Below are 25145 nucleotides of genomic sequence, written 5' to 3' on the forward strand. Positions count from 1 at the left end.
TGAGTACACAAAACTGGGTGCTGTCCCTGGTCCCCCCTGAGCAGAGCTCAGTCCTGCCCCTCCTCTGGCCCTGCCCAGGATGTTGTGACTGCTGTGAGGTCTCCCCTCAGTCTCCTCTTCTCCAGCTGAACACACCAAGTGCCCTCAGTGTCCTCACACGCCTTCAAATCCAGGCCCTTCCCCATCCTCGTGGCCTCCTTTGGACACTCTCCAATGGCTCAATCTCTCCCTTCCATTGTGTCCCCCCAAACTGCCCCAATGTTGAGGTGAGGCCGCCCCAGGGCAGAGCAGAGCGGGACAATCCCCTCCCTGATGTCCCAGGACAGGCTTGGCCCTCCTGGCTGCCAGGGCACTGCTGACTCAGGGACAACTGGCACCCACCAGCACTCCCAGAGCCCTTTCCCAGCTCTGCTTTCCAGATTCTCATTCCCAGTCTGTCCATACATCCAGCGTTGCCCCATCCCAGGGGCAGAATCTGCCACTTCCTCTCGTTGAACTTCCCATGGTTGGTGATTCCCAGCCCTCGGATCTGTCCAGGTCTCTCTGTCAGGGTCTTCCTGCCTTCCAGGGACTCAGCAGCCTCTCCCAGCTTCGTGTTATCTGCAAACTTAGTACATCCTCTGGAAAAATCATCGAATGGTTCGGAAAGGGAATTTAAAGGTTATCCAGTGCCACGCCCTGCCATGGGCGGGCACACCTTCCACTAGCCCAGGTTGCTCCAAGCCCTGTCCAACCTGGCCTTGGACACTGCCAGGGATGGGGAAGCCTTAGAGCAGAGCTCAATGCAGTTTAAAGAATGAGCATGAGACAGAAAACAAACACATACTAACAACAAACAAATATTTTTATAACGCTCTTCAAACATATTGTAAGATTTTAGGTTTCTTGTCAACTTTACACATTAACTGCTCACTCTTCTAGCAACAACTGACTGTGCTTATCATGGAATCCCAGAATGGTTTGGGTGGGAAGGGAATTTAAAGCCCATCCAGTTCCACTCCCTGCCATGAGCAGGGACACCTTCCACCAGCCCAGGCTGCTCTAACCTGGCCTTGGACACTTCCAGGGCTGGGGCAGCCACAGCTTCTCTGGGCACCCTGTGCCAGGGCCTCCCCAGCCGCTGAGGAAACACTTCCTTCCCCTTCCTTCCCCTGGCCCTTCCCTTCCTCCCATCTCCTTTGGTGAGCTGCCATCGATCCCGGAGCTCCACGAGGGTTCGGGACTACGAGTCCCAGCGTCCCCCGCGCCCCGCCCGCCCCTCCCCTCCCCGGCGCGGCGCCGCGGGGGCCGCCGGGACTCGTAGTGTCGGGGCGGGGCCCGGGCTCGGCGGGGGCGGCGGCGGCGATCGCTCCGCCCGCGGGCAGGAGGCAGGGCCGGCGGCGGGCGCGGGGCACACGGGACACCCGGGACACCCGGGACACCCGGGCGCACGGGGCGCAGGTACCGCGGCCGGCCCTGCCACGCACCCCCGGGCCGAGCTGCGAGCGCTGCGGGGCCGGGCGGCGGAGCTCGGAGGGGCCGCGGCGGCCGCGGCGAGGGCTCCGCTCAGCGCATCGCCCATCATCGCCCATCATCGCCCATCATCGCCCATCATCGCCCATCGCCGGGCCCGCTGCCCCCGCGCCCGGCTCCGCGGGGCCACTGCCCGGCGGGTCCCCAGGGAGCGGCGGATCCTCAGGGAGCGGCGGATTCGGGGAGCGGCGGATTCGGGGAGCGGCGGATCCCGGGCATCAGCGGATCCCCGGGAGCGGCGGATCGCAGGGAGCAGCGGATCCAGGGAGAGGTGCATCCCTGGCAGCGGCGGCGGATCCCGGGGAGCGGTGCATCCCGGGGAGCGGTGCATCCCGGGGAGCGGCGGATCCCGAGAAGCGGCGGATCCCGGAGCGGCGGATCCCGGGAGCGGCGGATCCCGGGCAGCAGCGGATCCCGGAAGCGGCGGATCCCCGGCAGCAGCGGCTCCCGGGAGCGGCGGGCGCGGGGCTCGGCGCTGCCCGCCCGCCGGGGATGCGCTGAGCGGCCGGCCCGGCTCGGAGCCGCCCCGTGCATGCTGTGGGGATACACTGTCGCGATAATAAATGATAGAGGATACCATGACTTTGCTGTCTCTGCTGGGTCGGATCATGCGTTACTTCTTGCTCAGACCGGAGACCCTGTTCCTGCTGTGCATCAGCCTGGCCCTGTGGAGTTATTTCTTCCACACGGATGAGGTGAAAACCATTGTTAAGTCCAGCAGGGACGCGGTGAAGATGGTGAAGGGCAAGGTGGCCGAGATCATGCAGAATGACAGGCTCGGGGGGCTGGACGTGCTGGACGCTGAGTTCTCCAAGACCTGGGAGTTCAAGAGCCACAACGTGGCTGTCTACTCCATCCAAGGCCGGAGGGACCACATGGAGGACAGGTTCGAAGTGATCACCGACCTGGTGAACAAGACTCACCCCTCCATCTTCGGGATATTTGATGGGCACGGAGGAGAGGCAAGTGCTCAGATGGATTAAAAAAAAAACAAACAAAAAACAGCAACAAAAAAAAAGGGCGTGCGGGAGGGAGGACGGTTCAGGGCAAGGAAGGGGTGTGTTATCTTGAGATGATCTTGAGATGTCTTGAGACACTGAGGGGAGGGGGCTCCCTTGCTTTTTGGAGGAGGGGGTGTCTCTAAATAAGGACCATGAAATACTCCATTGCCTTTCTCTCTCATTGCCCCTTCCACGGTCAGCACGGTATAAATGTGTTTATCCCCCCTTTGCCCTTTGCAGTAGTAAAGGTTTAATTGGAGTGAAAGCCGTTGGAGGTGGCTCTGACGTGCGTGGAATAACGATGATGAGCACGAACTCCCCGGAGTCATCTTTTGTTACAGCCAAGTGTGGTGTGATGTGATTTTGGCACCGGCCTGGTTTCTCCCCCTGACAGAGCTGGGCTCATCACAGAGGTTACAGAGCGCTGCTCCTGAAGGCAGGCTGTGTGTGCAAAATGTGCCTTCCCAGTAATTCCCTCTCCAGCGAGGAGCTGAGTCGCCGAGACTGAGCATCGCGTTTGTGAATTGTGTGTAGTTTTTTTATGTCATTACAACTGTGCTGTTTGCACTTGTCCCTTCCCTAGTGGAAAGCCAGGAAAACTGTCATTTTGAAACTTCGTGGTGTTTAACCTCTTAACTTTTTCAGGCAGGGCGACTTCCTTGGTGTCGCGCTGTGCAATTAATCGGTGTTCCAGCTCGATGGGGTGATTCATTTATGACAGATGAGAGACGTTGAAACTGCAGCTTCCTCTGCGTTTAGGATGTGGTGCTGCCACATAGCTTTTTGTATGGCACAAAGCACACGTTTCGTAACTGTGGGAAAGGACAAAGAATTTGTCCTTGAGTGACAAATTAGCTCTAGCAAGCGTTATGATGGCGTGAGATAACCTCACGGGTTTTGGGCTGATGATGGAAGTTTTTCGGCTGAATGCCCTGCCAAAGAGGGTTCAGGCAGCGAGAGAGCTTGGGTGTTCCCCCAGCTGCTCTCCCAGCTCAAGGAGTCAAAGTCCTCCCTAGAAAAGCCCTGGCAGTGACCAGGCATTAATGGAGCAGAGGGATGGCAGCAGCTGCCCCGCTAAACCTGGAAGTGCCGCCTGGAAAATCCAGGCCGTAGGCACGGGGTCGAAAAGGCTCTGAAGGGACTCGGGACTGTCCTGCCGCTCCTACTGTGTCAAGCGTTTTGCCCCCTTTAAATTAACGCGAGCGCCGTGGATACCGAAAATTGTCAGCTTCGTGAAAACGCTGGTGGTGACTGACCCCTGCTCTCCTTCCTCTGCCTGGTTTCGGCCGGGGCACGCCTGTGCCAGCTCTTCCTGGCATTCCCGGGCCACTCCTGCTGTCCCTGGGCCTTCGAGGAATCCAGGGGCCGGTATTTATCCATCCCGAAGCGGCTCCCGCAGGAGGGAGATTAGCCCCGAGCTGGGGACAGCTGGCTCCTTTGTGCTGATGCTCTGCCTTCTGCCTCCTTCCCCTTTGTGCGAGCTGCCTTGGAGCTCAGCAGCCAAAACAACTTCGTGGGAATTGTGTGTGTGTGTGCGTGGCGTTTTTAAACAGGACCAACCCTGGGGGTGTTGCAGCTGGAAGGGAGAGACACCCGCTTGGACTGGGTGGTGTGAAAGGGGCATCTGATGCCTCTCGTGAATTTTGTGTGCCCTGCGTGTCTCTTGCCCAACACCTGATTGCAAACTCGGGGCTTTAAATAATCCCCAAACTAGCACAGGGAATAACTAAATAACAATGTGCTTGTCTTGTTGTGGATCTGGGAATTATGGGCTGTGTTAATGACAACGTGTGGAAAGCTCGCTTGCCTTTTGTGTTCTGCTCCCTCAGAACTTGTTCCGATTGATTCAGTGGCAAAGTATGAGGCTTTCATAGAGGAGGGGTTTAGGAGTAAAAGGTTCTACAGATCTCTCTTCAAATCTCCCTAAATTTAGTATTTTATCAATGTGTCCATCTAGCATCTCATTCATCCTTCTAATGGAAGCCTAAGTGTTTTTAATGGCCTTTGCTCCCATAAAAATAAGTTAAACTCGAACTAGTTTCTAGCTTTAAATTTTAGGTAGAACTGATCAGAAGAGCAAAAGATGTGTGCTGTGCATGCAGCAAAAGGAAAAAAAAAAAAGAAGACAGGGTTTAGCCTAAGCAGGTTTTGTGGTTTTGAGTAGAAAACAGGAAGGAGACGAAATAACAAAAATTATTGCTCTTATTTAATCCCTAGTACATAACACTGAATTTCAGGTCTCTGTTTGAATTGGGGGTTTGTATGTCTTAGTTTATCTTTATTTTCTTCAAAAGATAAAAGACTCTGTGAAAAAGACTTTATCTACATGTGTAGCAAAGCCCTTGTGAAGATTAAATTTTCCATGCGGGCTGCCATTAAATTTCTTTATGTGTATTTAAAGAAGAAAGAACTGCTAATCCCTGGAGTTAACGTGTGAAACAAACTGTGCTATGCAGGAAAAAAAAGATTGTTTTTCCAAACAGACAATGCCACAAATGAGATGCTGGATTAATTCTTTCCAGCTCTATGCAAGGGAGTGAGTCTCCATTAATTACTTCCTGCCATATCCCATTGAAGGGGAAGGATGGGGAAGCGTGATGCAAGCAACATGAATTACTGTGCAGTGCTGATTTAGGAAGATTTCTGAGTTCTGCTTCAACATCCCCAGCATTCTGCATAAATCCTGCTTTTCCCTTCTGCCTTTTCCTCTCCCATCTTACAGTTTTGGCCTGGGTCGGTTGGCAGCCATTTACTTGAACTTTGGGGGTGGCTTGAGGAGAAAGCAGTAAGCAAAAATAATTATTAATGCTCTGTGTTGCTGCTTAGAATCCGGTCTTGCTGCTGCAGTTACTTGGTAAAGGCAGGGATATTTCAGGGATAAAAGTCGATACATGGGTGTGTAGTGCAGTGTTTTCTAAAACATTAGTTTGTTTTTTCAAGATAACAACAACAAAAACAAAACCACTACAAATACAACAATAACAATAATAATAATTATTGTTATTGTTGTTATTGTTATTATTATTATTATTCTGTAGACCAGGTGGAGGTCGAAGAAGTAGAAAAGTTCCCGCCCGTTATTTCACTGAATGACTTTGGCCAAAGCTTTCAAGGTGATCTAACTTTAAAAAAAAAGAAGAGAACAAAGTATTTGTCTGTTCTCTCATCAGCTTCTTTATAAGGCTCTAAGGTGGCTTGAGTGCTTTCACTCCCCATTTCCATTTTTCCTTTATTTAGAAATTTTAGGGCTGCCCAGGCTGGAAGATGGAGCAGCGTCAAAACTCCATAAATGACCAAATAACCATGAGCTTGAAAGCTGAGCAAAGGGTGCTTAATCAGAGTGATTTAACTATTTTAACTAGCATTGACTCTCAAATATTTAAGGTTTAAGCACTCAGTTTAATGAGATCTCAGTATTAGACAAAAACAAAGTAGCTCAGCTACCATCTGCAGTTTTATGGTTATGGCTCTGCTGCATATCATTGTTTGTTCCTAACCCGGTGGGGTGAAGGCTTTAAAAATAATTATGGTAATAGATGGTACCTCCTATTCTGCCTGTGCTTGTTTGGAGTCATAAATGGGTGTGGGTAAGGATGGGGGGAAATTAAAGCTCAGTAACTGTCTCATAAAATATACCTCCCTTTTTTATTTCCCTCCAACCTCCTTAACAGGAACGTGGCAAGGCTTGTCCTTTATGATCTGTAGGTGTAGGTAAGAGCTTTTTTTGCATGATCTAATTGGGTTTTAGAGCTGCTGAGATGACGCTGTGGGGTGTGAAATACACCTTTTAATTTTCATTCCCAGGGCAGGGGAAGGTTGTGGAGCTGAGATGTGGAGGGAGAGAACTGGCTGCAAGTGGCTGATGCTCTGTGCGCCTCACAGGACCTTGAAAGCAGCAGCACCAAGTGTTGCTGGCAGAAGTCTCTGGTTACTGATTAACTTACAAAGACCACTAAAAAAAAAGGGAAAGGTCAGAAAATAATGGTGAGAGTCCTTAGGAGGCCTTGTCTGAGACTATGGAAACGGGAATGCTGAGGTAAGGCCTGGAGAGCAGGGCGCCGTGCCAGCTGTGTTTAAATAAACCTGCTCTGCATTAAAATCCAGGTGCTTGGGGTTGTTTTTCCCTTATTTCTTAGTTTCTCCTTATAGCAGAAGGAATTTATGCTGTGTTGAAAGAAGAGAAAGCTGACAATTTGGCAATTTGTGTGGTTTTTTTCCCCCCTAAATCTCTAATTCAAAACCATTTCCTTTGCTACCAAACTACGTAAGCTATCTCAGAGATGAAAATTTATCTATCAAGCTTTTGAGTAAAGGCCATTAAGGATTAACAGCTTGGGATTTTATGAAAGGTAAGAATAAATCAAACAACAGCTTTTGAGTTTCTCTGGGTGTTAGAGCCTTGTTGGAAGGTGAGGTCTTTGAGGCTTTGCAGCTTTTAAGAAGAATCTGCCGGGATGGTTCTCCTTTTATAGTAATTTCCTTTGGTTTCTAATGCAAAGTGCCCAAGTGTTTGAATAAATATTTACATAGGTGAGGTCATGTTGATAGGCAAGACTCAAATCTGCTTATAAATTCCACTCCAGTGGCCTAAAACATAAGCCAACGTGATATATAGGAACATTTCCGTCATTTTGTTTGGTTTATGCAAGTTTAGATTCCTGGGTATCACGTTCCAGGATTATGATTTTCGCCCCACAAAACCATGCTGATTGATTTAGGGCTAAGCTGTATGCTCATTTGCTGCACAAAACTGTGACTTAAAATTGATTAAAATGGTGTCAAACTCAGTAATTGGAAGCAGGGAGTTTTAATTGCTGCCATTCAGGGCTGTATCGCTGGGTGTGGGATCGAGTGGTTTTCAATCCTGATAAAAATCAAAAAGTCAGTTAATTCTGAGCGTGTTTCGCCAGCTTTGCTGGAATTGGTGCTGCCGTGTCTGGGCTCACACGGATTGCCACCGGCGAAATTAAATCAGATTTGATTGTAGATGCTTTCAGATCATGAAAGTCATTGAAGTTTCTCCGTAAACTCGAGTAACTCAGCTCCACAGGACTCGTTTGTGTGTGTGGTCGATGCTCAGCAGCTGCTCCATCTCTGTGGATGGGGAGGATAGGGTTTTAAGGCAGCGGGATTTTGATCAATTCTGTTCTGTAGCTCAAGAACTTGGGACATTTTTGTGTTTAATAATGTGAGAGAACAAGAAAATTCATCTCCTCTGTCATGAGGGCTTAGTTAAAACAGCAGATTGCTCCAGCTCTGCCTCGAACGTCGTGCTTCCAGTAGCTCTTTTGGAGCAGAGTAGTATTTCTCCTTCCTCCCTTGTTGTTACAGATCCAAATATTTATGGTGTAAATTGTTCCTTAAAACTGAGGTTTGGCTTCTGGCAGCTTCACTTTCTAAACAATCTCCTGGCGGTGTTTTGTGGGGATGCTCTGCTTTGCTGCTCTCTGGGTTTTGCCGGTGGCAGCAGTTTTTCTGCAGCAGTTCTGGCACTGCAGGGATGTCCCGTGGTCATGGCAGGGTTCCCATGCACTGCATCTGGCACCTCTGAGTTGTCCCTTCTTCTCAGGACTCTTCTCCTGACCTGTCTTGGTGCCTTCCTCAGCACAAAGGTATTGCCTTCACAGCAGGGAAACTGCACCTTTCCCAGCCTCTGGAGCCTTTGGATCTCCTCAGAAATGAGAGAGATTGTGGTGTGCCATCAGCCAGCTTTTGTGCCCATCCCTGGAAGTGTCCCAGGCCAGGCTGGATGGGGCTTGGAGCAACCTGGGTTAGTGGAAGGTGTCCCTGCCCGTGGAATGAGATGGTCTTTAAAGTCCCTTCCAACCCAAACCAGACTAAGAAAGGTGACCCAAGGGTATGTGGCGTTCTTGTTCCTTGGGTTTCAAGGTTCAAGGTTTGCTTCAGCGCAGCACAGAAGTGCTGATGGATCTGGAAAAAGGAACAAAATCCTTGTATGCTCCTTCTGCTTTGAATCTGTGCCCTTGAAAGGAGAGTTCTCAAAACTAATTTGAGGGTGGCAGTGGCTGTGATTGTATCCAGGAGTGATCTGCAGAGCTGCAGCTCCACTTCTTCACTGCAGTATTTGTTAAAGCCTCGAAGTTTAGGTGAACTCACCCACCCTTTGGGCCATCCCCCTGCTCTGTGTCCCTGCTGTCCAGGCAGTTGGGTGACCAAGTTTTTGCATCCAGTGAGCTGTGGAATCCGTTCATCCATTCAGGGAATGCTGTGCCTCAACAAGGTGCTCCCTGCTAGCACATTCCATCCTTTGTGCCACCACCCTCTGGAATGGGGACTGGGTGGGAGGGAGGCTCTGTGTCCTTTAGAACAGGCTTTTGGAGCTCCAATTGGGCTCCATCAGCACCATCCACCATGAGTGCCTGTTATGAGATGCCAGTGCAGCTGGACAGACCAGTTCCTCTGGCTCCTCCAGGAGATCTCCCGTGTGAAAGAAGGTCATGAAGGTTTAATGACCCTTTGTCTTTAGGAGCCCTGTGGACTTTCAGCTCGCCCTGAAGGTCAAAAAGCAACAAACACTACAGATAAGGCAGCTCCAAAGGGAAGTTTCCATCCTGACAAAGATGTCCATAAAGACACCCCTCTGGATTGCAACAAGTTGGAGATTTCCTTTTGGGCTCTTTGTGTGCTTTTACTCCCGTTTAGCTGTTGTTAAACACTTCTAGTGGTTTTATTAAAGCAGTTTAAAGCTGGTGCCAAGTGTAGAGATGTCATTTGAAAGCAGCAAAGCTTTAAAAACATGCAAATTGCATCGCAGCTTACAAGAAAAAAGGTTTGCAGATGCCAAAATGCTGACAAATACTCAGGGTAAGTAAGGCTGGGGAGGGTGTGTGAATTGTAGTGTAAACAGCTGCTCATTCATGCCTGGAGACCTGATATTTAGATGGCAGATAAACCTTGTACCAGGTCAGGCATTTCCTGATCTGGTGCAAGGGAAATATCTGGGTTACATTCAGGAAATAAAAAAGAACAGAAAGATCCCCAGAATCACAGAAAGGACTTGTTAGGAGTCAGTTTTCAGGTCTGGAGTGATTTGCCTTCAAATAATCTGGATGGAGGAAAAAAAATCTACTTGGTTTTTCTACTCCTGTGAAATAGTCATTAGATGGCAAATACACCTCCTACCACACCAGGACTTTCCTGATCTGGTGCAAGGGAGATATCTTGATAACATTCAGGAAATAAAAAGAACAGAAAGATCCCAGAGTCACAAAGTCCCAGAAGGTCCTTGATAAGAGTCTTAAGAGTGGGTTTTCAGGTCTGGAGTGATTTGCAGGTTATCAGCTAATCTGGGTGGAGGTGATATCTGCCTTTCTTTCTGCTCTTGAGGAAAAGTCATTCAGTGGCAAATACACCTTGTACCAGGTCAGGCTTTTTCTGATCTGATACAAGGGAATTGTGTTCACTTCCAGGAAATAAAAGGAACAGAAAGATCCCAGAATCACAGAAAGGACTTGTTTAGAGCAGCTTTTCAGGTCTGGAGTGATTTGCAGGGTGATCAAATAATCTGGATGGAGGAAAAATCTGCCTTTCTTTCTAGTCTTGTGGAAAAGTCATTCAATGGCAAATACACCATCTACCACACCAGGCCTTTCCTGATCTGGTACAAGGGAAATATCTTGGTTACATTCAGGAAATAGAAAGAAGAGAAAGATCCCAGAGTCCCAGAAAGTAGTTGATAAGAGCAGGTTTTCAGGTCTGGAGTGATTTGCAGGGTCATCAGATAATCTGGATGGAGGAAAAATCTGCCTTTCTTTCTACTCTTGTGGCAAAGTCATCGCAGGAGAGCAGCTGGGCCAGGGCCTGGGTGATGAGCAGGGTGCTCTGTGATGAGCAGGGTGGAGCAGGGCAGGGGAAGGAGCATCACTGCAGCCCCCAGAGCCATCCCCCGGCTCCGACAAATCGATTGTGATACTGAAACATCCCCAGCTCTCATCATCCCCGACCTTGTGCTGCTTCCCAGCTGTGGGAGCAGCTGACATCTCCAGCCAGGCAATCAAAGGACGTGTTTTTAACCGCTAAGTCACCCCACAATTAGCCCTGGCACGACATGTGGGCAAACCTCAAAGCTGCCCCCGCAGAAATGACCCTTTATTTTCGTTTACTTTCAGCACTAAAACGTTATCCCTTGCAAATTTTCTCGTTGTCATAAACGTTGAAAAGTCTTATTTTTATTTTTATTTTTGTTATTCCAAGTCCCCTTCAGGGGTAAACATTTGATTTTATTAAGCTCTGTTGTAATAGCTGGAGCTGTCGTACAGCGCCGCTTTCAATCAATACTCTGTTTAATGCAGTAAATCTCTTTACTTTTTCATCCCCTTCCCGATGGGAAACTGCTGGAGGGCATGAAACGTTTCTTCTGAGTGAAAGTGCCTGGCCCATAATACAGTCCTGGGGCTGCCACTTTTTAAAACTTCATTTTAAAATGGGAGCATGATTTATTTGCAGGTGTATTTTTTTTTCCCCTGGAAAATGAGCTTCCTCCAAACACACACTGAAACCCAGGCATTGAAATCTCTGATTGTGATTGGCATGAAATGAAATCTCTATCCAGGGCCTCTGTGCTTCAGGAATGAAAACTGAGTGTGGGTGTAGGAGGAAGGGGAGGATGAAACATGCTTGTCTCCTTAGTGTTCTTGATGTTTATACCCCTGAGCTTTCATCTACTTTCCTGCTTTTGAGTGTGAATGTTTGTGGGTTTTTTTCTATTTTTTTTTCAGCTTTCTTTTTATTATTCAAGTGGTTTTAGAGACTTACAGGACACTATGTAGGATGTAAAAAGTGCTTTTAATGTTGGTTTGGTTTTTTATTTTTTTTTAAACTGACTTATGTGGGATGTGGTTCCAGTGGGTTTATTTCTGTGGAGAAGAGGGCAAGTTGGGCAAGAGCCTGAACGATCCCACTGAACAAAAGCAATATATTCATGAGGTGTTTACTCCTTATCTTCTGAAGTTTGGACCTTTATTGGTGTGGAAGGAAAGGGGAATCACACAGGGAAGGGTAGGACAGTAAGTGCAGAGTAGACAAAAGCAGACTGGAGTTCCCAAGGAGGAGAGAGGCAGCAACACTGGGAGGGAGACAATCCCAAAGTGGTTTTAACTGGGAGGTGCCAAACTGACCAAGGATATCTGTAGGACTGCAGTTGATGTAGGTGGTTGTGTTACAGCTCATGTTCTCCTTCAACTGAGATTAAATGAGGCTGAGCTGAAGCTGAGCAGCCTTGGAGATGCAGCCGACTCTGAACCATGACAAAGAGAGGAAATTTGGGGGTCTGCCTGAAAACAAGCTGCTGCCACCTCTTCTGGCTGTGCAGTTGAAAGCATCCAGTGTTCTCACTGGAACAAAAAGGCACAGGGGCTCCCAGGAATTCGGTTTAAGGGTTGACTTGGATTAACTGGGAGTTGTGTGCAGCAGACAAGCTTCCAGTGCACTCAAGAGGTCACTTGAATTAAGTAGGCTGTTTGAATTCACACCATTCCTCAGTGATTATCCAGCTTCAGTCTCAGCACTTTTCAGATCTCTTTTAGGGTGCAAAACTCTTTTAAACACAAAAAGTGGGTGAGGGAGAGGAGAAGGGGAGCTGGAGATCTGAAGGCAAGAATGTGAGAGAGGAGAAAAGGGACAATAGTGGGGGGATTTTGCATCAATACTTGCCTTGGGTTTAGATTTCTGTGAGCCTTGGTGTGTTCAGCTGGAGGAGACTGAGGGGAGACCTCACTGCAGCTCCAACTGCCTGGGCAGGGGCAGAGGAGGGGCAGGACTGAGCTCTGCTCTGTGGGGAGCAGGGACAGCCCCCAGGGAATGGCTGGAGCTGTGCCAGGGCAGGCTCAGGGTGGATCTCAGGGAAAGGTTCTTCCCCCAGAGGGTGGTTGGCACTGAACAGGCTCCCCAGGGCGGTGGGCACAGCCCCAAGGCTGCCAGAGCTGCAGGAGGGTTTGGATGATCCTCTGGGGCACAGGGGGTGACTCTGGGGCTGGGTCCTGTGCAGGGCTGAGGGTTGGACTGATGATCCATGTGGATCCTTTCCAGGTCAGCATGTCCTGTGATTCCACGTATTTAGTGACAGACGGTCCAACAAGCTCACAGAACTATCACTTTCAGTGTCCTGTTGCTTTTCCCTGAGAGGCAGAACCCTGTGGATTTCTGTGTGAGGGTTGTTCCTGTGGTTTAGGATGTCCCTCGTGTCCGAGGTAACAGCGGGCACGAGTGTGAGCTCTGGCCTCAATCCTTTATGGCTCTTGAAAGAGCACTTAGAATTTATAACTCTGGGTGCTCTGAACACTGAAATTTGCCCTCATTGTTTCTCCTGATGTCCTTGGTTTGCTGGAACATGAGGACAGTCCTTGTTGCTCAGGACAGAGGGAACAAAGTGCAGGACCACCTGCCTGGCCAGTGGTGCCAGCTGGCATCGACACCTCAAGGAGCTCCAAGCAGCCCCTCCTCTTGCTTACATTTCAAATATAAATATTAATGTCAGGTGCTGACACAATTTGCAGGGAGATTGGTACGAGAGGCTTCCTCATTTTTCGAAATGTTTTCTGCTGTCACCTGAAACACATCCCACAAGTCTGACTTTTCGCCTCGCGACCGCAATCGCGGCAGAGGGTTCGGAAGTCGGAGCAGTGATTGGATTTCCCCGTGGATGAACGCTGCGTAAAGGATCTGCAATCTTTGGCAATTAGAAAATTGCTGCTGAGGTTAATGGGGATATTATTTTTAAACTTGGAGGGCAGGAGCAATCTTCTGCCTCCAGGATGGAATTATTTCAATCAGCGCTTTAAATAAGCGCTTTCTGCGCTGCTTTAAATTGACAAACATTTAAATCATCAGCCTGAATTCTTTCTCCCGCTTTAGGATTCCTTTGAGCTGTTATGTATCCTGATATATTGCTTCGAATTATTTTCAATTTGCATTGTTTCTGGAAAGGAGAATGAGTATTTACTATCCATTTGTTTCTTTGGTGAGTTTGGTGTGGGTTTTTTTGCCCTGATTTTGGGGATGTTGTAGCTGGAAATAAAAGCAGAACAAAAAACTAAATAAGAAGCCAAATGATGTATCTACATTTGTTAGAATTTATGAGGGACTTGCCTCTAGTACTAATTTTACACATTTTAAGCCCCTGGAGGGTGAATTGATTTGAGAGACACTTCTGGGACTTAGAAGGTTGATTTTTCTGGTGGAGCTCCTCTTACTGAGCCTCTTTTCCTGAGACCTGGATTTGGTGGCCAGGTTGTGGTGAGGTCAAGCACTTTATCCTCAGAGTCCAGTTAGAACTGGAATTAGAGTGGGACAGACAGGAATTGGAGCTATTTCTGCCCGACCAAGCTGCCTCTTCAAAGAGAAGGATGAGAAGATAGCCAAGGATTTAAAAAGAACTACATTTTTCCCTGCTTAGGAGAACCTGCAGTCCTGTAGGTGATGGAATATTGGTGTCCTCATCTGAATCTGTCCTACTGAACTTGATAACACCTGTTCAGTAACTCTGTTTCTCTTCTACCTCCAGAGGCAAATATGTGTTTATAATCTGTTCATTTAATTAATTATATATTAAGGCGATGGATTATATTTCCAGCCTTGGAGAAACAAATTTCTTTAATAATTTTATTTTTAAATAGCATGATTTTTTTTTTTTTTTTAAAGAAAAAAAGACACTTTTATCCAACTTTTTTTATCTTCCCTCCAGGCTTTTTAAGCTGTGTGAGTTGGGAGTTTTTGTATTCTGAAGTGTTGGTGTAAACTCTCCAGACTGGCAGCTGGGATGGCTGAACTCGAAACAGCCTCAGATGCCACGGCACAGGAGCCAAAAGAAAGTGGATCCAGCTGCATATTGGGATTAGTTGGTTCAAGTGGAGGTTTTAAAAGCTTTTTTGGCATGCAGGTTGTGTATGGCCTATTAAGGAAAAAACCTGACAGCGAGGGAAGATGAAAATCACGTTGCTGGATAATATGAAAAGCCATAACCTCAAACCTATTATAGTGAGGAGAGATATTTTTTACTGGAATGTTTTGTTGCTGAGTTTCCCAGCACCTCCAATTGACAGGAAAGCCAAGCACAATTTCAGTGACAAACACAATTTAATCGAGTTTGGGTTTGTTTGGTTTGTTTTTTTAAAGCACAAATTGAAAACTCAACATTTTTTCTGTCACAGTGGCTTTTAGTTGACCTCTCCGGGCTTCTGATCCAAAGCCTTTCGAAAGTGGGTCACAAAACCACATTATACCTCTGCAAACAGGTGTTTTCAGATCATTTGACAGGCTTGAATTTCTGCTTATGCCTCCTGGCTCAGTAACACAGCTGAAAATAGAACTTTATAGCCCCCTCCTCCTTCTCTCCCAGGTGCAACTGCTCCTTTTCCCTCTGTCAGGCACCAACCTGACAGTGCCTTCTGTTATTTGGTGGAACACCATCACCTTCCTGCTGGGCTTTGCAAGCCTTCAGCTTCTCTTCTTGACGTGGTTTATCAGCAAAATAATTCCTCCCAGGGCCCAGCAGCATCCAGGCTTATTTAAAATTGGGAAATGGTCTTGGTGGTCGTTTTTCACGCCAGAATGAGTTCCTGATGCGTCCCTGTCGCTGTGGGAAACCTGATTTGAGCCTGGGGCAAGCCCTGTGCTCCGATTTGTCGTGTTTTAGGTGCATCCTTTCGGCATTTTGCTGTGAAGCAGAGTGTTTTTTTTGGTTGAAAAAGCGACCTAAAGAGCGAGGCAGGAGTGAGAAACCCGAAAGTGAATTAACCCCCAGCCCTTCCCTGGGGTTCTGTGCAGGGGCAGAAGCTGAACACGATCCCTGTGCTCACCTGTTCCTCTGGGAGGGGACTCGGTGTTCCCTTGCTTTGCCAGCAGGAGCCTTTCAGTGTGAGGAAGTAACGGCAGGGCTTGGAAACTCGGCATCATCTGCCCTCTCCTGAGCAGCACAAAGGAGAGTCCCTGCAAGGAACCTCTCGCCTTCAGCTCAGCCTCTGCAGGTGTCGCACTGGCGGTTCCTGCTCTTTCTTCTCTCTCGTTTTCTGGTGTTGAGAGTTAAATGCACGCCCTGAAGACTCAAATCTTCTGGAAGCTTTTGATCCAGGAGACCAAAAGAGCTTTTCAGAGGCTGGGGATGCGAGCAGAGCAGCCATGTGCAGGCTGGAAGGGAGTTTGGGTCATTTTCTCTGGTTTAAATAAGAAAAGTTCAATTAGGCAACGTAGAGGGGGCTGATTCTTTTCATGGAGAGGCCCCAGCAGATCCAGTTAAGTGGTTTTGGTTTTCACTTTCAAAGTTACCTTAATAAAACATTTAAGAGTGCCTGATCTTTCCCAAATTAAAGTTGTGCATTGCAAGAGAATTGCTGTTGGCAGCGAGGAGCATTTCAAGGTGAACAGGGGTGAGTTGGGAACAATAAAAAGGGATTAAATGAATGCAGTGGGAGTGAGGTGTCTGTGTTTCACCAGGATTCTGTAAAACCACCCAAGGAGAGGAAATCAAATGGATCTTACCACTGCCTAAAGCTTGGACAGCTCCACACCACTGGGAAGAACCTCCAGGCATTATTTTGGTGCAGCAAGAAGGAGAGAATTAAAAAGAAAAAGAAGAGAGAGATGCTGAGTGGTCAAAAGCGGCAAATCTGTAAATATTCTGTAGGGAGAAGTAATTAGTGGTAGGAATGAGCTGGTGGCCAGGCCCTGAGCTGCCAGAGAGGATCTCCAGTCCCCAGTAAACAGTTTCAAAATGCATCACCAGTGCCTTCTGTACTGCACTCATTAAGCTGCAATACCCAGGAATGGTGTTATTTAAATGTCAGGGTTCAAGAGGCTGTCACAAAACTGTGTTTGTGGGAAGAAAATGCGTTAAAAACACTCCAGCAAAGCTTTTTTTTTTCTTTTTTTTTTTTCCTACTGTCATGGATCTGCAGGTGCTGAGCCCAGGGAAGCAAAACTCCCATGGATGTTCCTTAGGGAAGGATCTGGGCTGCTGTTCCTGTTCCACTGAAGTTGAAAGCAGATAATAACCTGAAAGGTTTCATACCCTAAAAGGGTATTTAATAGAGGCTTATTAACAGCTGGAGAGGGGTTTCTAAAATAAAACATGTTCTTATACCCGTGGGTGTTTAAGATACAACCTGACCAACCTGCTCTGGTGGAAGGTGTCCCTGCCCATGGCAGGGGGTGGAACTGGGTGAGCTTTAAGGTCCCTCCAACCCAAACCATTCTGGGATTCCATGATCAGTGATTTGTTCCTTAGTTTGCTCACAGTTGCCCGAATTGCTCGTGATTCCACTGCAGGAGATGGTTGCTTGGCCTGTAATTTTCTTTTTTCTTTTTATTTATTTTTTTTTTTTAAGTTGTTGGAGTAACTTTTTGCTCCCACTTTGTAAAGGTTGAGCTTTGCAACCGCCCTCCCAAGTGCAGTTCATCCATTTTTCAAAAAAAAAAAAGCTGTGGATTTATGTTGGCTGAATAATTCACTGCTCCCTGGGTGGAATCCTGAGGCAGCTGCAGCTCTTCCCGCTGCAGATTCCAGCTCTCCAGGCTCCTTTTAGTTGCAAGGCATCGATCTGGATGAAAGGGAAACAGAACTCTCCCAAAAAAAGATGAGATTTAGCAAGGAGAGAGAGAGAGGAGGGAGGGCAGGGAGAGGCTGAGAACTGCAGAGTTCAAGCATCAAAGTCATTGCTGCTTTTTTGGTGATGTCCAGGCCTGGCAGTGCAGCCTCTCCTGGTTCTCCCAGCTGGTGTTCCCAGCCCTTGGTTGGCAGGAGGGCACTGGAATGACAAGTGTTTGTGAGGGAGAGCCCAATTAGCAAAGGTTTGTGGCATGTTAAAGGAAAGGTAGAGATCTCTGTAGCAAAAAGTAAGAATTCTTGAAGGAAACACTGTGAGATTTCACCAACTGGCTCGAAATTTGCCATTTGAAGGCAACAGCTGCTCATCCACAAAATTTATTTATAAGCATTCATATATATATATTTGATATATAAATATATACCTTTTTATATATGTTTATTTTTATTTATAGGAGCCAAACGTCAGCAGTGGAGTCAAGACCATCCATGTAGGATATAAAGAATCCACGAGCATTATTTAGGTCTGTTATTCAAGAGGGTCTTGAGCATCTGCTGGTTTAAATTGTGCCAAGTGAAAAAAAAATAGGTTGGCACACGAGAGGCTGAGCTTTTGCCATGTGTGTTGGATCTGCCACTGGAATGGAGTGGTGACATCCAAAACCTCCCCTCACTAATTCTTCCATTGTGGAAACCACATCTTGCTTTCAAAATATTTTCAGTATCTGTTGGAAACACGGAGCCTTTAAAAAAAACTGGAGGGACGTGGTAGCAGAGCAAAAAGAAACGTGAATAGTTTGAATTAATCTGATTTTATGTCATAGAAATTAAAGCAGAGGTTGAAACAGAAATCCTCTGTAATTTGATGGTATTTTGACTGGACACAAGCAGTTCCCTTCAAATAAAGTAGTTCAATAAAGGAGAATAAAATAACAGTTCTTGCTCTTCCAAGGACAAAATTTGCTTTGTGATGCAGTTGGTGCTCTTAAATATGCCCAAAATTAAATATACATTTCTCCCAAGGCAGGATTTATATATATATAAATTATGTGATGCTTATTAAGCACTAGATTGAACGTTGGCCTTTTGGAGATGCAGATGTGGAGAACAGGCTGGAGTGTGTTGTGGCTTCTTTAAAAAGACCCAAAAAAAGAGGCAATTATGGCAGAACATTTCAGTGCTGGCCTCTGTACAGAGCACTGACTGCAGAGAGTGATCCAGCCTTGAGTCAGGCCAGGGATCACCAGGAAATTTGGGCAGCTCCCTGCTCGGGATTTACAGTCAGGGAGGGATTCTGTCCAAGCTCATCACAAATAGCTCTGCCACAACCTGTAGTATTTTCTGTGGCTGGCTTGCAGAGGTTCCCACCAGATTGGCATTTAATTTGTTTGCACTAAATCACTTTGCATCAGCACACAGCTCTTAAAAATCCTCTAGTGCAGAGTTTCACCCTTTTCCCACCATTTTCCTGCCTGCCCTGCTCCTTTTTTTTTTTCTGTCTCACTCTTGGGTTAACTCTCCGTGGATTTTCCTTCCTCCACCACCTCGCTGTGCTAAAAAATAACACAACCAGGGGAGGACATTCCTAATTCCACAGCCCCCCCTGGGCACTGTCCTAATAAAAAACCCAGCAGGACCAAACTGAAACGAGGTTGTTTGATGCAGGTGGGTCGACTGTGCTTCTCCAAGCCAAAAAAATTGTGAGGTTTGCTCGTGTTTATCACAGCAAACAAGCCAAATAAACCCCTGGGGAGCCCCTGGCCCCTGAGGGGACAATACTTTTCTCCCCAGGTGTGTTTTAGCCCCTGAAATCAGGTAAAATTAAGGGCTGGTTCAGAGCTGCAGCTGGAGCTCGTTGAGATCTGCCCCAGTTGAGCCCACCTGCAGCATCTTACTGGGGCTCCAGTTTTGTTTGGTTTTTTTTTTAGTTTTATTTCTTTAATAAGGAGCCTGTGCAGCAGTGGGGGGGGAAATGTTAGGACTTAACCAACAAGAGAGGAGGTTTAAGCCAGGAAACAAGGGGCAAGAAGCAAGCTCTGAGCGATGTCCACGTGTTAGAAAAACCAAATTAAAGTCTCGGAGCTGGGGCAGGAATTGAGCTTGGCTTGGGGAGAGGAGTGACCATGAAAAAATGCAGACTTCATGGGCAACCAGGACATCTGGCAGGACTCCCAGGTGCCAGGCACTTGTTTTTCTGGGTGAACATGACCCAAAGAACTCGGTTCTGCTTGCAGTTCCTCAGTTTTTAGGCTCTTTGGGGCAACCCTCAGGTGTTTCTGTGACTCGTTCTGCTGTTTCCACACACCCCCCCCATCCTTCCAGCTGGTTTTTACACCTGTGTCTCATTAGGAATATTTTTCCTTTTCCCTCCCCTATCCCTTCTCTGCCTCTGCAGATTGAGTTGGCTCCTTCAGCCCTGCTGTTACAGGTATTCTTCACTGCTGACCCTGTGCTGTAATTATTTTGCTTTCTTTGTGTGGCGTTTTGGACATTGAGCTGCTTGAGGTGTGGAGTCAGTCTGGGAAGCTGTGGGAGAGACAATGGATTGATTCCTCGGGAATTTCGGGCGGTGTGGGAGACCTGCAGTGGGGCGTGTTGGGTTTTTAAACCAGAGCAGCAGAATTCAGCCCCAGCTCTTGCCTTCTGAAAGGATGCATTTTGTGGGGAGAAGGCAGGAGAGGAAATTAAGGTGGTGTTTGGGAGCAGGGGGTCGTGAGCATCCTTTGTGCAGGGGCACAGTGAGTGACTCGTCTCTGATGTGATCAACTGTTCTTGCAGCTTTAAAAGCTCTCCACAATAGGCAGAGGCACAGAAAAATCTCCCCCCAGGCTGTACTAACATTCATCACGGAGTTACCAGCACTGCAACGCTCCAAAACAGACAAAAATACAGATCCAGACGAGAAGAAAACTTCGTGGGGGTTGAATCCGAGGCCCTCTCGGATCTAAAAGTAGCGGCTGCGCTTTCGGAGCTGGAGGAATTTTGGCAGCAGGAGTAACAACAGCACTTCCCTCCTTCCAGCCATTAGAAAAAAAAAAAAGGCAAGTAAAAATATAGCATTGCAAGGGTTTTATATTTTGAGCTCCATAAATTCAGTTGGAGAAGTCTCCTGGCACTGGTTTGGTTTTTTTTTGGGCAGCCTGTCACCCAGCCCATAGAATCTGAAGTGATGTGCCAAAACCTGCCACTTCTGAATGCTCCTAAAACCCACTGGTAGATGATGAAATACCTCCCTCAGTGTGTGTGTGGCTCCTGTGTTAAACTAAATTTTCCCTGTTGAAAGGAAACTCTGTTTGTGCACCTTTGAATTCGGGCAGCGTTTGTAAGGGTGACGTGTCTTGTTCTCGATTTTATTCGTGGTTTAATGTTTTTGGTGATGGTTTTGTGAGTAAGAGTCGCCTTTTACAGATAGGAAGTGGCTAAAATGGAGCAATGTGTTCCTAGAAAAACTGTGGTACTGGAAGAGACAAGGGATTGTGTCCACACCAGTGGCTGGAGTGGGAATTACTGGGGGAAAATGAGCTTGAGGGGTCTCAGATGGTGTTTGTTCTGTGCTGGGCCGCCACACACCTGGCTCAGCTCTAAAGTGATGATAGTGGTGATAAACTAAGAGAAAATAACCAATAAATCTGTGCCAGGAAAAAAAAACTAAATGCTTCTCATTTAACAAGTTCACTTGAAAATCACCAGGAGTTACATAAATTGAACTCTTTCCTCCACGTATTTCAGGCAAGTGTTGTTGCCAGTCCTGCAAAAGAGGAGGAAGGTTTTTGCTCATCTGCCCTCCAAAAAGTCTCTTTAGGTCCATCATTTTTATATGATCTGGTTGCAAAATCATCCCACACTCCTTTTTTTTTTTTTTTTTGGTTCACCTGAATGTGATATCTCCATAAATGCATTTAGTGGGTGAAGCTGGAGCTCAGGTGCCTTCACTGAGCCCATATCAATAAAAATCGATCTTATCAGTATTAATAAATCTCAATATTAATTTCATTCTGACTGAAATGACACCTCATGGCATTTGTGTGGTGACTTTGGTTCTCCTGGCCCCACTGGGTTGCATTCTGTGTGTTCTCAGCTATCACAGTTTATTTTCACTTTGTAATTAAAAACCTAGGGGGTTCCAAATGGGCTTTTCTTGCTGCCTGACCCGTTTGGCACCATCTCAGCCGTATTTATGCATTTTTAATTCCTTTAATGTGAAAGCAGGCGTCTTGTTTGATGTTGGCTTTTGTGTTGGCCCTCCAGTGTGGCAAAAAAACGAGAGAAAAATCAACGATTATCTAATAATAGCCGGGAGTTTTCTAAATATGGCCTCAAACACTGCATTTTCTTGTAGCAATAATGATGGGTTAATTAGTTTTACTCCTCTGTGGTAGGTGGAAATCAGCTCAGACTTGATGAGTTTGAGACCCAAGGGGCTAAAACTGTTCAGTGGTTGGGGTCTGTTTATTTTTACATTGTCTAGGCTGGGTGTTTTAGGGTGAATTTTTGTCTATTTAAGTGTGGTGAATGCAGCCTGACTGCAGTGGAATCAGTCTGAGGAACAATAGATCAGTAATTCATACTAAAGTTTCTTCATTGCTGTGACTAAAACTAGAACTGTGACTAAAATCAAGCAGAGCAAAATAAAAGGGAAATATTTTTTTTAAAATATCAATATTTGTTTTAAAACTGCAGTTAAGATTATTGTATTTGTAAATTCTATATATATATATAGAATTGTGTATTATAGGACTTCCATTGAGAAAAATGGTCTTAATTTGCACTTTTTAAATGGAAGTTGAAAAATATTTAAGTTCCTGCAGAGGAACCGTGTTTGCAAAGGACTTTTCAACTGCTGTTTGCTGGAGTGTGAGATGTTTATAAGGGTCCCAGTCCCAGAATTCACCCCAACAGGAGGAAATTCCAGGCCTTGGAGCATTGGTAGGGACAGTCACGTTCCCAGAGCAGCCCTGGTTGGGTTGGGATCAAGATTTGTGTCCCTGTGAAAATGTTGGGCTGTTCTGGAGTGTCCCTGCCAGGACAAGAAAAGCTTCACATTTAACAAGTTCGCTTGAAAATCACCACCAGTGACACAAAGAATACCCTTTGAACCCTTTCCTCCACCTATTTCAGGGAAATGTTGCTGCCAAGTCCTGCAAAAGGGGAGGATGGTTTGTTTATCTGCCTCATCTGCCCTCCAAAAAGTCTCTTTAGGTCAGTGCTGACACTTAATTTGAAAGCAGGGATGATGTTCCTGCATCAGATTTCCAAAATAGGTCGTGCTGGGTCCAGCACAGACCACTGCCAGCCCAAAAGAAATGTTGATAGAAATTGGAAAGGGGGAAAATGCTGCCTGTTATGTTTATAAAAATAAAGGTGCCAGTCTCTTCTGGCTTTGTTTTATATAAAACCCTACAGGCAGACCTGCCTGTGACAAAACACACTCGGGGGTGTTGCTTTATCAGCACGGAATTTGTGGCAGAGCTTGTGGAAATAGGATAAAAGTTACTTTATGCTTCAGTCTGGGGAGGACCAGCCACAAAAAGGGTGTTTTTATGTTAAATCCACAAGGCAGTCAAGCTGTTGGTGAGGGAGAAATGGATAAAACAACTTAATAAGAATCCCTGAACGCCCTGAAATGGCTTCAGATTGCAAATTTGAGGGGTGAAAACCGTAATTACATTACAGTTCTCGAGACTCAAGGAGAGATTTTAAATTAGAATTGCTATTTTCTTAAAACCTGATACGAAGCCAACCTTTTGGAGAGGTTAAGGTAACAAATAATGAACCTCAAATTCTATAATTGATTCCCTGCAAAATCAATTACCCCTCAAAGTAAACCAACTGTAGAAATAATAGAGTGGGGTTATTGCTGTAGTTTTATAAATTTTCCTTCCAGAACCTAAAGAAACTATTTTTTTTTTTTAAGCCTCAAATAAACCTCCTGGGAATATATCAATAGGTTGTTTGTCAATAAACAATTGTAATATGTTTATTTGTGGGAGAGGCCCTGGAAGGTGCCCCTGGGCCCTTCTTTTTCTGCTCTGCCACTCAGATGTGCACATTTCCCCCTCCGTTCTCCTGAGCTCTGCTGTTCTGGGCCAGCTCCTGCTCATCCATCACTGTTATATCCTAATTTCCCTGACCGACACTCCATATATCTGAGGGCTAAATTTTGCAACACCTCGAGACACTCTCATTAATTTCCTGGGACTTGGGTGTGTTTTGTCCTTATGTTTTTATGGTGTTTCCCGGCTGGTTAATAAGTACAACTGCCTCAAACTAAGAAGGGAGGGACTTTCTCTGGTCATTAATTCCCTCTTGGCTCCACTTGTTGATAATCCTGAGTTCTGTTACTGTCCTGCCTTGTCTTTTCCTGCTGGGAAAGAGCCCTGGATTCCCACTGCCTCCTCTTTATCTCTGTGTATTATTTCTACACAGATTCTGTGGGTTTGGGAGGAGCTTTCCTCATTTTAGTCCAGTGAATTGTCATCTTTGATTTTATAGGATGAGTGTGCAGCCTTCCAGCAGAGCTCAAAGCAGGTTAGAGAATGAGTGTAATACAGGAAAAAACCCCAGATACTAGTACTAATAAAATATTTTTATAGTCCTCTGCAAGCATATTCCAATATTTTACTTTTTTTGGTCAACTTTACACACTAACTGCTCACTGTTGTAGCAAACATCTGACTGTGCTTATCATGGAATTACAGACTGATCTGGGTTGGAAGAGACTTAAAGCCCATCCAGTTCCACCCCCTGCCCTGGGCAGGGACACCTTCCACTATCCCAGGTTGCTCCAACCTGGCCTTGGACACTTCCAGGGATCCTGGGGTAGCCACAGCTTCTCTGGGCAACCTGTGCCAGGGCCTACCCACCCTCCCAGGGAAGGAATTCCTTCCTCATATCCAGTCTAAATCTACCCTCCTTCAGCTTAAAGCTGCTCCCCCTTTGGCTCATCGAGTCCTGATTTATTCCTTTGCTGGATAAGCTGTTATTCATTGCCTGCCTTGATTTACTGGAGTGTTTTATCACTTAGTACTGCACATGTGAAACAGCATTTGGAGAGGGTGATAAAAAGTGTAGTTAGACTTGTTCTGTGCAGTGCTAAATGAATCAGTGCCTGGGTTGGTAGCTGTGTGTAATTGTGTGTAATGTTTCCTGCTTGTGTGTGATTTCCCTGTGCTGTGCATCCGACTGCTGCACATCCAGCAGCTCCCACATGGGGAGGAGAGTGAGGAACTGTCTGGCAGTGCTGGGACACTTTGTGGACACCTAATGAGGTGCCCTGGGTTGGAGTCATCAGCTGTGAGGAGCACTCTGCTCATCTGATGGAGTCCTGGGCCCAGGGTGGGCTGAACAAACCCCCCCTCTGTGTAGAACCCCTAGCAGGCAGCTCTGGTGCTTGGGTGCAGTGAGGGAAAGGAAAGAACAATCCATTGTGTGTACCAAACAGAAAGAAAAAGAGCAAGAAACACCCCCAAAATCTGCCTGCCTGGCATGGTGTCCTCAAAGAAGGGAATTGTTCTTGCAAAGCTTTCCCTCTTTGCCTCCTTGCTGTGGTGCTGGAATGTCGGCCCCCTCGGAGTCAGCCTTGGCTGTGTTGACAAAAGAGCTTTTTATTTGATTATTAGCATTCAGCAGTGGGCTTTGGCTGCTGGATACCTTGCTTAAAAACCGCTTTTCACCCAGGTATTCGAAGAAGATGGGAGCAAATTCATCTTGGTGTCACTTTTTGTTTGCAGAGCGGCTCGGTCCAGCGGCGTGTTTAATTACATCCCTGCACGGCCTGATGCCATCTGCTGAGCTCTGGGGGTGGTGAAGGTAACTTATAGTGACACATCTGAACAGGGAGAAAAATCAATATTTAAATACTCAGTGCCAGATAGCTGTAGTGAATCTCCCACACCTGAGCCAGGCTTTAATATTAAACCTCGTTTTGTGATACCCTTGGCGGTGATTCTTGAAGTGACCTGAACACACCCTGCTGCTCCTTCCATCAGCTCTGTGTGTCTCCCTCCTGCAGATCTCCATTATTATGGAGATCAGCATCTCTCACAATAACACCCAGCTTCTTGCAGTGCTTTGGC

General features: G+C 46.7%; 1 protein-coding gene across 1 annotated transcript in view; it reads left to right on the forward strand.

Annotated features, from left to right (window-relative positions):
• Nucleotides 1-1932: 1932 nt before the first annotated feature.
• The window catches only part of PPM1L (protein phosphatase, Mg2+/Mn2+ dependent 1L), a 68902-nt gene continuing 45689 nt past the window's right edge, over nucleotides 1933-25145 (forward strand). Inside the window, exon 1 of the mRNA XM_050308032.1 lies at nucleotides 1933-2474. Within this exon, the coding sequence (XP_050163989.1) occupies nucleotides 2076-2474 (399 nt within the window). The 5' untranslated portion in view covers nucleotides 1933-2075. The remainder of the gene's footprint in view (nucleotides 2475-25145) is intronic.

This window comes from Myiozetetes cayanensis, unplaced genomic scaffold (assembly GCF_022539395.1).
Source record: "Myiozetetes cayanensis isolate MyiCay16 unplaced genomic scaffold, myiCay2020 scf13, whole genome shotgun sequence".
NCBI lineage: Eukaryota > Metazoa > Chordata > Aves > Passeriformes > Tyrannidae > Myiozetetes > Myiozetetes cayanensis.